Source organism: Schistocerca serialis, chromosome 3, assembly GCF_023864345.2.
Source record: "Schistocerca serialis cubense isolate TAMUIC-IGC-003099 chromosome 3, iqSchSeri2.2, whole genome shotgun sequence".
In the NCBI taxonomy this organism is placed as follows: Eukaryota; Metazoa; Arthropoda; class Insecta; order Orthoptera; family Acrididae; genus Schistocerca; species Schistocerca serialis.
The window spans coordinates 366,872,082-366,887,334 of NC_064640.1; the positions used below are offsets into that span (position 1 = coordinate 366,872,082).

General features: G+C 38.6%; 1 protein-coding gene across 1 annotated transcript in view; it reads right to left on the reverse strand.

The window, feature by feature from the left end:
• Positions 1 to 1,770: 1,770 nt before the first annotated feature.
• Positions 1,771 to 15,253, reverse strand: part of LOC126470184 (complex I assembly factor ACAD9, mitochondrial-like) — a 103,993-nt gene continuing 90,510 nt past the window's right edge. Inside the window, exons 8-10 of the mRNA XM_050097841.1 lie at positions 5,656 to 5,822; positions 4,223 to 4,429; positions 1,771 to 2,074 (exon numbers count right to left, since the gene is read on the reverse strand). Coding sequence (XP_049953798.1) covers positions 1,901 to 2,074; positions 4,223 to 4,429; positions 5,656 to 5,822 — 548 coding nt within the window. The 3' untranslated portion in view covers positions 1,771 to 1,900. The remainder of the gene's footprint in view (positions 2,075 to 4,222; positions 4,430 to 5,655; positions 5,823 to 15,253) is intronic.

Below are 15,253 nucleotides of genomic sequence, written 5' to 3' on the forward strand. Positions count from 1 at the left end.
CAGCTCAGTATTCGAAAAAGTCCAACATACTGAGTAGCCTAACACTTTGAAGATAACTATATCATCTAAAAATGTTTAGCAGAACTGCTATTTTTGACAGTACTCTCTGTGGTCTCTCACTAATGACCTCACTAAACAGTTGATGTTGAACAGTCTGGAGAATACTCCTAAGTAGTGGCTTGCTGCCCAGTGGAACTGTAGAACTGTGGGCACACAGACTTTAACTTTGTGCAAACTGTGCTGGAGTTAACTGCTATGTGAATTGCAACTGTGAAGAGAACTCCTGTGAACTGAATGAAAGTGGCCATCATATCACTATTTATCCTGTGATTGGCAGAATAATCTAGCATTCATAAAGAGGAGAATAGTGCCACACATCAATGACCCCTGTGACAGCTAATAACACTATCTGCAGATGAATTTGACAGTCTTACAGCAGAAGCGGAAGTCAGTCCCTTATTGTGAGTAACATCTACACAGCAAAAGATTGGAAGTTGAGGTGGTACCATGACTGGAGTGCCTGGATGGTGGCACCCTGCTGTGCAATATCACTGTGTAGCAGTGACTAATGAGCACACAGCACTTTCCATACCATATCAATTTTATCCTCTATCACTTACAATTACTCCCTGTCTACAGATTGATTAGCATCTCTGGTCACACTACAGTATTGTACACTGATTTGTCATTAAATTAGTGGATAGAATTTTGCAGTGTATTCCACATTTCTGACATTACTCTATTTTCAGGATTGAAAAATGCCATTCATGCCTCACCTGTTGTCACAATCTATGAAAAAAAAATCCCATTCATGTTATCACATGTCAGCATAGCCTAGCAAGATACTACGCGCACAGTGATGTGGTTGTTTGTCAGCATTCGTGGCACCCATCTGGAGGAGACTTTTTGCATTTTCTGGCCTAGATGCAAAATTGTATTACACAGCTCACAGAAATGTCAACTTTGGAGATGATGTGTTCCACTCTCCTCCAGCTATCCTCCAAAACAACTTTCTCCACTTGCTCAATCATGTCATCAGACCAGTTGGTGTGAGGCCAAGATGTCTCTTTTTTGTTGCCACATGATGTTCCGCCTTCTCTGAACTGTTGCACTCACGAATACACATTAGGCACATCCATGACACCACCAAGACATGTCTCACTCAACTGGCAATGAATTTGGTTCGTATCACACCATGCAAATAGAGAGAAAGAATTAGTGCATACTGTTCTTGTAACATTCTACAGTGCTGCTATCTCTGTCGCACATTCACAAGTGCATGCGTATTTTAAAGTGAGCCCTATGTTTCTATCTGTTTCCAATCCTGGATGGGGGGAGGAGATCAGAGGTGTTATAACTTTAATGTACCTCATAGTATGCCAATTTGTTTCAATCCTGCCAGATGAGTACAATGTGTGTAACAAAAGGCTGCATTTTCGATTAATCCTGAGCTTTTCTCCAGAAATAAAGAATGTGTTAGATTTTGAATGACATTATTGTTTATATGCCACACAACTTTTCTTCATATCACTTGAGTTGTTGTAGAACTGCCAAATCTATCACTCCAGTTCCTCAAATTAAAATAGCTAATATGGAAATCTATGTGACTAATGTTTGTCAAAAAGAATCTAGAACATTTATCATAGAATTTATAGTGGGACTGTCATGACTCATGAGGTATATGTCAACAATGGAATACTTACAGGTTGGTATAGATACTTTACCTAACAATTTTAATGGTGTTATAGAATCTCAAATAAAACTCTGGTATCAACTTTAATTGTATAACAATATATTTACTGAGTTTCACAGTGGTGTCAGGCACAAAACAATATCAACAAGTTTCAGCAATTATAAAAAGAAAAAATATTTAAAAGTCCAAACAACAACAAAAATTAGACTAAAAATTTCGTGTCAATGGATGTACAGGAAAATATCCTTTATTTTCAAAAATTTTTTCTGCAACCTTGGAATAATTAGAGTCATTTGTTGCTACTGGCCCAAGTTCAATTTCTTTGACAGCAGATTTGACTCTCAACAGCGCATCCTTGCAGAATGTTCCTGCAATCAGCACCTAAAAATAAACCAAGATCTACATAATTTATTGGACCTGCATCCATTTACCTCTAACCACTTTTCTTAAATAATGTATCTGTCTGAAATTTTATTTAAAAATCAACAATACTGTATTCCTGCAAATAGTTGTGATTATAATTAAAGTTCCAGTTTCAATGCACTGCAAGTAAAGAGCTGCTGCTCATAATGTCAAATTTGATTGGAACATTACCAAAGAAGGGGGAAACAAAAATTTTCCTAATACATGGCATTGTGAGTGTCATAATGTAAATGGGTTCAGCTACAAATGACAGCTGACTGACAATAAGACAGCTAGGGTCGAGCTGCACATTAAACCAACTGTACTGTGCATGACAGCACAAGTTTTGGATTCAACAGTTGTGGCATTGTTTGTTAAGTATGCCCATCCACCATGGCAAGCTCATACTACAGCAGATGGGAAAAATCAGTTTTTAATTGTCCTTAGGCCTACATAAAAATCTACAGTAAAATTGGTTTTTAATTGTCGTGTGACTGGCGCAAGATATGTTCAATATGCTGCCCACTGCTTTCTGCCACAAGTTGAAATCGAGGAACAGCATGTTCCACAATAGATTGAAGTGTATCAGGAATCAAATACAAATAAATCTTGTGCAATGCATGCCTTCAATTCAGCTACATTTGCAATCGGAGCACTGACCATGGCATCTTTCAAATAACCCACAGACAGAAGTCTGGATTAAGATCAGGTGATATAGATGGCCAGTCTGTAGTGAAATGATGGCTGATAATTTAAGCATTTCTGAAATGCCTCTGCAGCATCTGCTTCACTGGCTATGCAATGTGGAGAGGAGTGCCATCTTGTGTAAAAATGATCAAACCCACACATCCATACTGTTGAAGGATTGTAATGATATTAGTGTACAAAAGACTCTCATAGCATTTACCAATGGTGACAAATGACGCTACAGATCGCAGAACCCGCAGGACCTATGTCTTCAAAAGAATATGGCCCTGTGATAAATGATGCCATCAACCTGCACCAGACATTTACCTTTGCAGAATGAAGTGTTACCAGTGGATGTACCAGAGATTTTCCATTGCCCATACTCTGCAATTCTGTTAATTAACACATCCTTAGAGATAAAAATTCTGTCCACAGAATTTTCCATGGCCATCTATTGTCCACTTCCATGCGAGCCAGAAATTCTGTAACAAATGTTTGACTTACTGGCACGTCAGCATGAAGCAATTCCTGAACATGGGTAACTTTGTATGGATAGCAATGCTGGATGTTTTGTACAATTTTATGCACCGTGCTCACAGGCATGTCTGAAGTTCGGGCAATTCCCCATGCAATGCATGCTTGTACACCACCTCTCAACCCTTCCGGCAATCCTGTGACAACTTTTACTGAAGTCAGATCAATTTTTCCTCCCTCTGCCACACTGCACTTCAAAAGTACCTGTCTCTTCAAATTTCAAAATCATTTTCTCCAGACCCTTGGAAGACATTGGGCCAATGTTCGTTTTCATATTAGAGTGTCTGGAACTTCTGCAGAGCTACTGGCATGCAGCCACCATTCTTGTAAAACAGCTTTACCAGCTGCACATGTTCCTGTATTGAGTCAGTCATGCCAAGCATCTCAGGGGCAACCTGAGGAACAGTTGTGTAACCTGCATCTTTTATTTTGCATATTCTGTAGCTTACAGCACAATCCAGTGGTAAAATTTTTGTTATTTTTTTTCTTTCCATAACATTTCCCACTTCATCAATAATATTCCATTCAAATTTGACATCATTCTAAGAACTGGTTTTTCTTTCTTTTTTTTCTTTTTTTTTTTTAAGCATTTTGAAACTCAAACTTTAATTATATTATTTACGCAAAAAAAACTGCATGATAAACATTGACTTTGAGGTGCATTCTATGAATGTAAGTACATGGAAATGCTGTATAGACGCTTTACTGTTATGAAGAATATTTAAAAAGAACGGAACCAGAACACAGATATACTACCAACAATGAAAGGCATTACTAGACCTACAGTAGCAAGTGCTGAATAGTTACAGATAGTAAACAGTTTGAGAACAGTATGCAGTAAAATACACTGGCATTTCTGTAACACAAATAAGAATTTTATAAGAACAGCGTATATTCCAACCTTACCTCACTTTCTGCATGCTGCAGACCAATACAATAAGAGCGTGATGCCCTCCCCAGTACAGCTGTCATGGCAAATATATCAATAACAATATCGGCTATTCTACGGAGTTCCATTTGATGATCAACTATCTTCTGACCATGCCGGGACAAAACAACTTCAACAGCATATGGCAACCGAAGAACACAGTACTCCAACATCTGTGCTGGCACCTAAAATAAACAATTAAATCATATGGTTTGAAGATTTTCTGCAATTAGAAGATATGCTATTTAGAGTAAACTGTTTTTCTGTGTAGCTTTCATAGAACTATAATAAAGAGCTGTTACACAAAACTGGAGCTAACTGTCTTCCCAATAATGAGAATGAATATGTACACCTTTATTAGAAAATCTGTTATTCTGTCAAAAATTTCCATGGTGAGACCACGTTGACATTGTGAGACTGTGGCTGCGTGAAAATGCACCCACATTAATAGTAGCTGGCTGCTGTTTTCACTTTACTGGAAGAAGCTGTAGAATTGCAAATTACTTGATGATTCCCTGAAGCTGTATTTTGACTTCCACCTATACACACACTAAATATGTAAAGAGACCAATGTCCACAAACCAGTCCCATTTGCACAGAGTCCTTTGAAGTAGTTCTCATGTTGCATTCTTGATGAATGTAGTAACATGCCTTCTCAATTCCAGCACTGTTACTGAGAATGGATGGATATAAACTTTCTCCTTGACAAAACCTTAGAAATAGGAATATTTAAATATCAGGCAATTGGTGTGGCCATATTGAGCAAGTGATGGTTGTGACTTATGTATGACCAATCCATTAATAGGGCACGTGTCACAAACATTCATATGCTAATACGATGAGGTCCTGTCTTGTTATAGATTGGACTTCTGTTCCCCTTTCACAACTCAGAGAAATGTCCTATGATCATCCTCTACACAAAGAACAATGTGAGATGACACAAAGAGAAATATGTCACTCAGTTATTCTTAATGATGCACCCTGGCACACACATCTACTTCAACAATGCCCATAAAATTCTCACAATATGCCTTCCATGTTGTGGGATAATTAGGCCATGAGGGATTATTATAACACTACAATGCTTTTTTTGGAGAATTATATTTGTAGTGAAAAATTTATGAAAAATATAATGCATCATGAGAAAGTGATAAAAGAATGTTAAATTAGACACTAGTTTCATGTAATTCACAAAGAACAAAGCTGATTGCTGGAGTTGGTACTGTAAAATCACACACTGGATTTTCAGGTTCCCGCACCATGTTCATAGCAATACAAACCTTTATTCAGAAATTCACACTAAAAATAATTGTTTTGCTACCTCATTTTTATTCCAGGCTACACTTGGCTTATAAAACAAAACATAAGATAATGAGCACATTTGTTTCACTACTTCTGATAGCACATGTACCTGCAGGGAAGGATGAAGATAACCCTCCAAACCCAAGATCAATTTTGGATCATCCATTTGCTGACGTCTTCTTTCCCATAATTTTGACAAAATAAAACCAGGATTCATTGCTGGGTTTCTAATTTTCCTTACAGTTTCACTTAACTGGATGCCTGCATGCTGAAGTCCTATGAAGAAAACAAACTTTAAGGTGTGCAAATTAACTTTATAAGCATACTAAACATTATTTAAAATATTAGATATACGGAATGTAACAAAATGCTATGGCGAAACTTTCAGGAAACATTCCTCACATACAGAGGAACGCTTTATTTCCATGTTAGAATCCGGTTTTGTACTTCTCTTCATAATCTTATTAATAATGGGAAACACACAGAAATAGAATGTACTAGCATAACATGAAACATTTTCTCACACGAAATCTTTCAATACCATCTTAGTTACATTTGGTTAGAATGTGCAGTACGTCTTAATTCTTGTGTTCAGTGACAGTGTTTGTTTTCCATTGGAACGAAGGTAATATTGAGATGCGACAGACTTCATTGCTCTACAAGTATCAAGCATGTAGCATCAACTGTTTAGTGTTCATAATGGATTGTGCAAGCATGTAGCATCAACCGTAGTTTTCACCACGGGCTTGGTTTCCAGTACAATGCAATAGAAATGTACTGAACTGCAGAGTTGGTAGATGCCCATCTTTGTACATTTTAGCAGATGGTGACGGTCATAGTGCTCAATGTTTTTATTTGGAGGGCTTTCCAGAACAACAGTGCCTCAACAGGGGGGCACTGGAAGCAAACAATCATTGTCTTAGGGAGCACGGGGCATTTAAGCCTACTACTTGTGACTGGGGCAGGCCTAGAAGGACGAGGACACCTTAATTGGAGGAAGAAGTACTACTTGCAGTTGGTGACAACCTAAAATGTCAGAGGAAGGCAATTAGCTGCAACAGGTAATGTTGACCACATGACTGACTGGAGAGTGCTACATGATAACCTGCTGTGTATGTACCATGTACAGCATGTGCAGGTAATATCAGTGGCTTATTTTCCTGCATGGGTACACTTTGTGCGAAAGGTTCATCTGACAGTGTCTCCATCACTAGGGCAAATGTGATATTCACAGACAAGGCCTTGTTTCAAAGTGGACTGTTAATGTGTGCAGAATGTTTCCTTTTTAAGTTGAGCATAACTTTTTTTATACCTCTACAATGATAATTCTGTGTATACAAAGAACTAAACAGATTTCTCACATTTTACTTGCAGATATAAACGCTGCAGATGATATATTATGGAAGTTCAATGACTGAGGATATTAGTTTCATTATAAACAGACACTAATTGATTGTTATATTTTGTACACAAGGAAAACTTCTCACACTCATATCACTATTCATGGGCAATAACTGTTAAGGTAGACTTCTTTATTTCATGTTCTGTGTATGAAATAATAAAATTTTCACTTGTGATCTTCTGTTAGTAGATAAACGGAATGTGCTAACACTTACTGAAAATGTTGCTGATGACTTGAGTTGTCATGCTAATTCATATGACTTTTCCACCAACACTATCTAAATATGAGGGAGACGAGGACTATTTAAAGTGTACCGGTACATTAACTTGGAAATTAACAGCATTTGCTGAAACTCACATTGTACTGTTTGTCTTTTAAGAACCTCAATGAGAACATAAAACAATTTGCTATACTACTTTATGAAGCTTCTGCAAGTTTCTGTAAAACATGACAGCATAGCATATTACACCACTGTAGTGAACATCAAAGCAAGGCTATTGATATAAACCAGACTGGTATTATTATTATTATTATTATTATTATTATTATTATTAACAGATAACATGAAATATCAAAAGGGATACGTTTACATCTCTCTCTTACAAGAATAATCACAAATTAGGTAAATAATTTTAGCTTCTAGAAATTAACAAGCAAAAACTGAAGGTTAAACATCAAAGAAATAAAGACAAATGTAACTAAAAATATTAAAAGAAAATACATGTTATTTTAAAGCAAACTGTGGAAGAGGTAAGAAGAGAAGGCATAAATCAAGGCAACATGGATGGCCGAGGTCAACTGAGTACTACACTCTCTTCCTCCTATTTTTTAAATTAGTACTATTATTTTTAATTTAGGTAATTATTTACATTATCTTGCTATTAAGATCTGATTTTCTTTGCGCTTCTTTTATAATTTTTAATTACTTTATATATCTACATGATACATGATAAATACTTTATTATTGTCTTCGTGTATAACTCTATACCATGTATCTGGAGGGGATTGTCATTTCCATATATCCCATTAAATGTGGATGCCAGAGACTGGCACAAACAGGTAAGCTCAAGGTAGACACCAGTTTGCAGTGATAAGATATTGAGTACAGTGGCCAAATACTACATATCAGATAGAAAATGGAACAGCCTAGTAATAAATTATGAATCAGGAGTGCTAACAAGTGGATTAAAGAATACATAAATAAATAAGCAGATCATATTACAAGTAAAAAATACAACAAAAACTACAATAATGCTATTTTTTTAAAAAAGCTCATTAGGTCCACAGAGGAGGATCTGGAGCGACAATTAAAGCAAACATATTACAGGGTTATAACAATTAAGGATTTATGAGACAATATTCTAATACATGAATTAAGAAGAATGCTTTCATGGTCTTGTGATTCTATTTGCATATTGTGATTAACTCACAGGTTTTTCTATATTGATCAGCCAGAACATTACGATCACCACTCTACCACGCACAACAAAGTCGTGTGGGTGAGCTATGGCACAGAAGGTACATAACACAATAACCATGTAAATTGCAAGGTTTATCAAAAATTTACATACAACTTCTGTTAAATATCTAGAGGAAGGGAATGAGTTGTAGTGAAAATATTAACAGTTGACAAAGTCAGTAAAGGTTAAGTATTTACCTCAAAACCTGAATATTGAAGAATTGTCCACTCTGTAAAGTAAAAGGTGGCAGTCCTGGTGGTGAAATTTATTAGGAATGAGAATGTGAATATTTTAAAAATGCACTGTCCAGAAGGGAGTGCCACTAGACAATTTCAGAGAAAAAGGTAAGTGGCCAAAAGAGAAGTGAGTGGACAACAAGCCAAACAACTCCGAAAGAACATTTCCTCATTGTCTATGGCGCCAGATGGTCTTGCCAACTCATGCAATGACCATGCCACCAGTGGAGCAGCTGTGGAACCGTACAACTCTGAATGGCCAACACTGGTGCATACACCACGATATCAATGTGTAAATCCATTGACAAGGCCAAATCCCTTCCACCTTTAATAAGCACGCAGGGTCAGAAATGACCAGACGTGTGCTTCAACCACCGGGGCGAGGGGGAGCCAGTGACTCCAACAGCATCTCAGTTTCCGGTGTTTCCATTTTTTGCCACATCTTGTTCAGTGAATGACTGGTCCATTTGGGGCTGCAGCTGTTGCTGAGACATTGAGTCTGTCAGTGAATGCAATGTTGGAAGAAGTGACTCAACCTCCATGGGTTGCCAGTCATGTGCCAGTTCGGTCATCTGCTGCCGCTGATGATGATGGTATGGGCATAGGTTGTAACGGCACTATGGCTGTGTCCTGGATGCAAACCAGGAGCACTGGCAGTCTGCAGGGGTGGCCTTAAAGTGTGGTTGCTGAGAGGGGTGGGACTGGAAATTGCCTGCAGTGGCTTAAGGAGTGGGCATGGCTCCTGCGCAGCTGCAACTGGTTTCAGTGACAGATCAGATGCTCCTGCCCAGCCATGACAAGGAACATTTGGCATTCCTTGTGGCTGAGAATGATGCACTGTGCCCAATCCATCTTTTGGTCAAATAGGCAAGCTAACAGTGGCATCCTGGTGGTAGTGGGGTGTGTAACTAGAGCTCAGGGTTTGTGGGGTAGGACACAGCAAATCTAGGAGCCTGCACAGTGTGCGCCAACGTAGTACCTCAGCTGGGCTTCATTCATTGACTGGGGTGGAGCAGTAGGTAACAAGAAGTGTATTAAGGCCTCATCAGTGCGCACTGATGCCAGTGCCTACCTCATTTGCGACTTCAATGTTCTGACATGCCACTCGGTTTTGAAGTTCGATGCTAGGTCTAAAAGGGTGGTGATCAGGTGCTGTATGCAGTGTCATTGGCAGAATACCTAAAATTCACTGAAACAAACTGAGGTCCATTGTCAGATACTAAGGTGTGGGCGACTCCCTCTATGGCAAAAATTGTAGCAAGCACTCTGTTTGTAATATGTGCAGTTGTAGCGACTGAAGGATGTGACCACAGAGTGCAGGTGGAACAACCATGTGACGTTCAGCATCCTCTGTAGACAATAATACTACTCCCTGAACAACATTCAGTCAATGTTTCATAGCAAAATAATAGCTCTACACCAGGTCTGATCTTTTTGGGATGTTCTCTGGCCAATCACTTTGCACTATTCACACAACTCTACATGGGAGGGGTTCCTAGTAGCCACTAGTATTTGTGCAATGTCTCATCTAGAGCAAAAAACCACTTCCAGATGCTCAAACTCAGTTCTGGGGTCAATGGAGAGGCAAGATAATGCATTGGCATTTGTATGCTTAGCAGCTGGCCAAAATGAATGTCATTATGGTAACTGATCAAAAATTAAGCTCAACATAGCAAACACTGTGCCATTTTGTCTGGAAGGTGAGAACGTCGCTCAAAGAGAGAAATGAGGGGTTGGTGGTCTGTAAGTAACTGGAACTTATTCCCATGTAGGAAAATGTGGAGTTTATTAATGCCATACACAATAGCCAATGTCTTCTTCTCAATTTGTGAATAATTTTGTTGCACCTGCAGAGTGTCTTAGACACAAAATCAGTTTGGTTGCTCTGTACTGCCGGTATTCTTATGTGTGAGAATGACCTCAATCCTGTATTGTGACAGGTTGAATGCAAATGTCAAGAGCTGGCCTGTAGTGAAGATCACTAAGTGAGGCAGCAACTTCAGGTGCATTTCCAACTGCAAGAATTGTTTGTGGCACTTGGGAGACCAAATAAAGTGAATGCCTTTTTTCCTCAGATGGTTCATACATTCCAAAAGGCTTAATTAGTAACAGGATTTTCTGCGTGTCTGTATCTAGAAATAATTTCAAGTATGCATCCTTCAAATCAGTCTTTAGGAAACATGGTCATCCTGCTAACTTTGCTACAAGTTCCTATGGTGGAGAGATTGGGTAAATGTCGATCTCATTTTGTGTGTTAATCATGGTTTTAAAATAACAGCAAATTGTAATGGATCCATTTGCTTTTTTCATGATGGCCATAGGAGTTGCCCACTGACTAGCTGAGATTGGTGCAATGACCCCCAGTTACTGTAACCAGTCTAAATCAGCCTTTGCTGCATCACACATTGTGAAAAGAACTGGCTGTGCACGACGAAATTTAGACACAGCATACTACTTGAGTGAAATATGCTTCACATTCTTTGGCCCAAGCCAACAATGGCTGGAATAACTGCTTACAATTCTCTGTAAACTATGGAACAGTACTGAACTGGATACCAGGTTTACCTCATCCAATTCCTGAAACCCATGTGCAGCAAATGCATCTAAGCCAAAAATATTTACAGCGGATGGTGAACTTAAGACCAACAAAATAATTTACCATTCCAAGTTCTTGTATTTTACTCTCACAAAGGGTTTTTTTTTTTTTTTTTTTTTTTTTTTTTTTTTTTTTTTTTTTTTTTAAAAATGTCTGTATGAGATAACTTGCCCCTATGGCAGCTGCAGACAGGGGATGCCCAAACACTGATAGGTTTCCTGGTTGATCAGGGAAATTACAACCCCCACATCCACCTGGAATTTGGTCGTAATACCACTAACATTCAACTCAATCAGGAGTTTATTAGGCATTTGGTCAGGTTCTGCCAAGACTGGAGTTAGAGCTAAAACTGGTGCCCGATCAGGTCCTGTGATCACAGTGTAGTGGCTAACACTGGTACATCGGCCTGTGTTGCTACTTTCAAACACAGGCACACTGCTGCCAAGTGCCCTGGCTTATGACAGGCATAATGTGTCAGAAAAATGTGGACACTGGCAATACTCATGGTGTGTCCAACAGTCTGGACAAGATTTAAGCATCAGTGGGGACCAATCCGACACAGGGGGGGAACTTTTCTTATTATCTCAAGAACATGATCTATGTCCAGATGCCTGACTCGGTTGCATGTGTTTACTAAGTCCATTGATATCTCCTTGTGAGCAAGAAGCATTTCCTTGCATAGGACTTACACCATGCTCATCATCTGGGGGATTTTCTTGGCAGCATGGGGCAGAGAGCTGAGCTACTTTCCAACTGACTGAAAATGCACTTTGAGCTGCTGCCAACACCTCATACATTTCAGCAATATTTTTTCAGTTGTGTTTAATTTGGTGTCTGACAATTCCAAAGCTATAGACTGGACCTTCTGATCCAGTGCTAACCTGACCACTATGTCTCAAATTATAGAATCAGCATGAGAGACCCCACAATTTGTACATTTAAACTTGCATTTGTGAGCTAGGCCTTGCAGATCGGCTATCCAGCATGCATATGACTGAGCACTATGTTTCCTGTATTTGTTGCATTGTAATCACACTGCCACAATATAAATCTGTAGCAGAAATGCTCACTCAGTAGTTTGCACAGTTTAGTAAATTTTAATGTCTCAGGGTCTGTGTGCGAATGCAGCTTTTGCACAATTGTATGAAGACTGTTGCTACTCCAAAGTAACAGAGTGCTCTGGACTATGGGATCTGATAAGTTTCTTAATGCACAACATCACATAAATCTACACAGTTTTCCCACCTCTCAACAGTGTCATCAAACACACAAAATGGCACTCGATCAGCAGGCTGCATGCCCACAGCTCAGATCAGCTCCACATTCTGCTTTATCAGCTCCTGCATCTGCTCCTGCTGTAGCTGTTGCTGCACCATCATTTGTTCCTGAAGCTGTTCATGCAGTGTTATTTGACAGTGCCAAAGCTCCTTTGATCCCCCGTTATGAGCTATTTTGCACACGAGAGTCGGCTTCATAGCCCCTTTAATAACACACTATGTAGACAGGGGTGGTTTCAGAGACAATGATAAGCTGCCAAAAAGAACCTTGCGTACAATGGCAAACTGAACACAAATCCGAGAGGACAAGGCCACAAGGAATTCAAAACATAAGACCTAGAATCGTCAACAGCATATGAACAAAACCTTAATACCAAAACCACAGAAATAAACAAGAACAAGCGTGTCACTGCATGTGAACAGCACAGTTGGCAACCACATAGTGTCAGATACGTAAACACGAATGGACAAGGAATGTGCACTTATTGCTCTCATTGCCTACACTGCCACAGGGTCTCACCAACTTGTGTGGTGTCCACACCACCTGCAGTGTGGCTGTGAAACCACGCAACTCTGAATGGGCAATGCTGGTTCATCCATTTTGATATCAATGTCTGAATCTGGCGCCAATACTAAAAACCTGGAGGAAAATCAGAAAAAAGTGGCACCAACAATTTGAGGAAAAAAAAGTCTTTCGGGAGATTGTATCATCAACCAGTGTCAACAATTTGGTGGAAACAATGTATTCAGTGATTCATACTTGTGGAGCATCAAATAACTGTGTCTGATAGTGGAGCTGAGGTAAAAATAAATGTTAGCAGTACAATTCTGGAACGTGTTTGCAGGATGAGTTCCAAATAAGCTCATATTTGGTCACAGGCTAACACGCAAAGCAGTTTAAGAATATATTGTAAATGGATTCCTTTGCCAAAAGTGGCACTATGCTTCAAATAATTGTGGGTGACATTTTAAGTGAGATACAAATGAAGATTGGCATGTTGTTCCTGAACAAAGTGTGCACTAAACTGGTTACAAATAAACCCATGTTTGGTCAAAGCTATCTGAGAACAGAATTTAAAATGGATTCCTTGCCAAAAGTGACACTATGTTTCAAGCAATGGTCACTCAATGGTATTATTTTATCCCTGGGGTTAAACAAAGCTGTATAGAGTGGCATTAAAATGTTCTGCACCATATTACAGCTGTCTTTTGGAAGTTATTGGAAGCAGTATCCTAAAACAGTAAGTTTCCATAAACACGCTTTTTCTGTCAAGAAATAACAGTTAAGACTAAATATTATTCCACAACATAGAAGAATGTTTAACAGAAAACACTTGGAATATTACGTGGAAAAGTGTTTTTCATGATAATGGCTGCCAACTCTGTGCGGTATTGCATTGCAAGCCTTGGCTCTCACCCTCCTTACACTCAAGATATCATCCCAGGGACTTGACACTTGTTTAGGACCCCTTAAAATGCATCTGAGGGAGAGAATTCAAGATGTGTGAAACACTTCAGATTGATGTCTGCTTATACCAACAGACACCTTCCCACACCATATGAACCATGGGACTCCCAGAAATTTTTTAGTGATAATTAGACATTAATTTTTAAAGTATCACATCGTTCAGTGAGTTTAACTCTTTCTATTTCTTAGTTATAGATAAGAGTCTCAGTCAACTTCAAATGATTCTTGGTATTGAGATGGATGAAGTAAACAGTGAAATGTAGTGTTTTAAACACAAAGTGATAATTTTTAATGGGCTTTTAAGGCACAAAACATCTAAGGTCATAAGCACCCAGTAAAGAACCAGAGAATGCAGGGACCACGAGGGGAAAAAACAGTTGCAAGGTCCAATACAATGAAGTAATAAATGGCACACACAAATCAACAAAACAAAAAGTAACTAAAGCAGTCAATTTAAGACTAGTTAACATGCAAAAGGTGAGTAATTTAAACTGAATTCATATTTGTATGTAGCAGCAACTGTGGAATGAGAATAATGTTCTCTTAAACTCATGTCTTAATGTACAAACAAAATATCAGGACTCTATACATATTGTGAAATTATGCAGAACAACATGACACAAGACAATGTTTGAAAAGCAACACTAAAAAAACAGTGCACATTATTGAACATTCTGTAATTAAGTTCTGCTACGACATAGATCATAGCAAGACTTAATAGCAGCTCACATAATTCACAGCACTGTTCTTGGTAAATAAGACCCTCATTTATGCCATGCTATCTTCAGCTGTAACATGTATGTGGTGTGAATGTGTCACTAGAATCCACATTCCCTTAAATTGTTGTCAAAAAGGAATCCAAAATTTAATAGTGAGTGTAAGAGCCAGTCCAGTAATTTGTTTGGCTAGTTGCCCCTACAACCTTTAGCACCACATTGAACTGACCATTAATGTGCGCCATTACAAATATGTAAAACAAATGTGTGTCACATTTGCCAACAATTTTCCACTAACACATGGTACTAACTGTTGACATCACAATTAAATGCCATCTTACCTCTTCATCTACACACTTTAACTCTGTCAGTAGTAGGATGTCATTATAACCAGTAAAAGAAAGAATTTCGCGATAATTATGTTACTATAAAGTGCAATACATAACTGTACAGGATTGTTTCTTTCTAAGAGCTGTTAAAATGTTGACCACCTGATCACATAAGATTTGCACAATAGTGCATCCGACTGTCTTATATTCTCAAATATCCTTG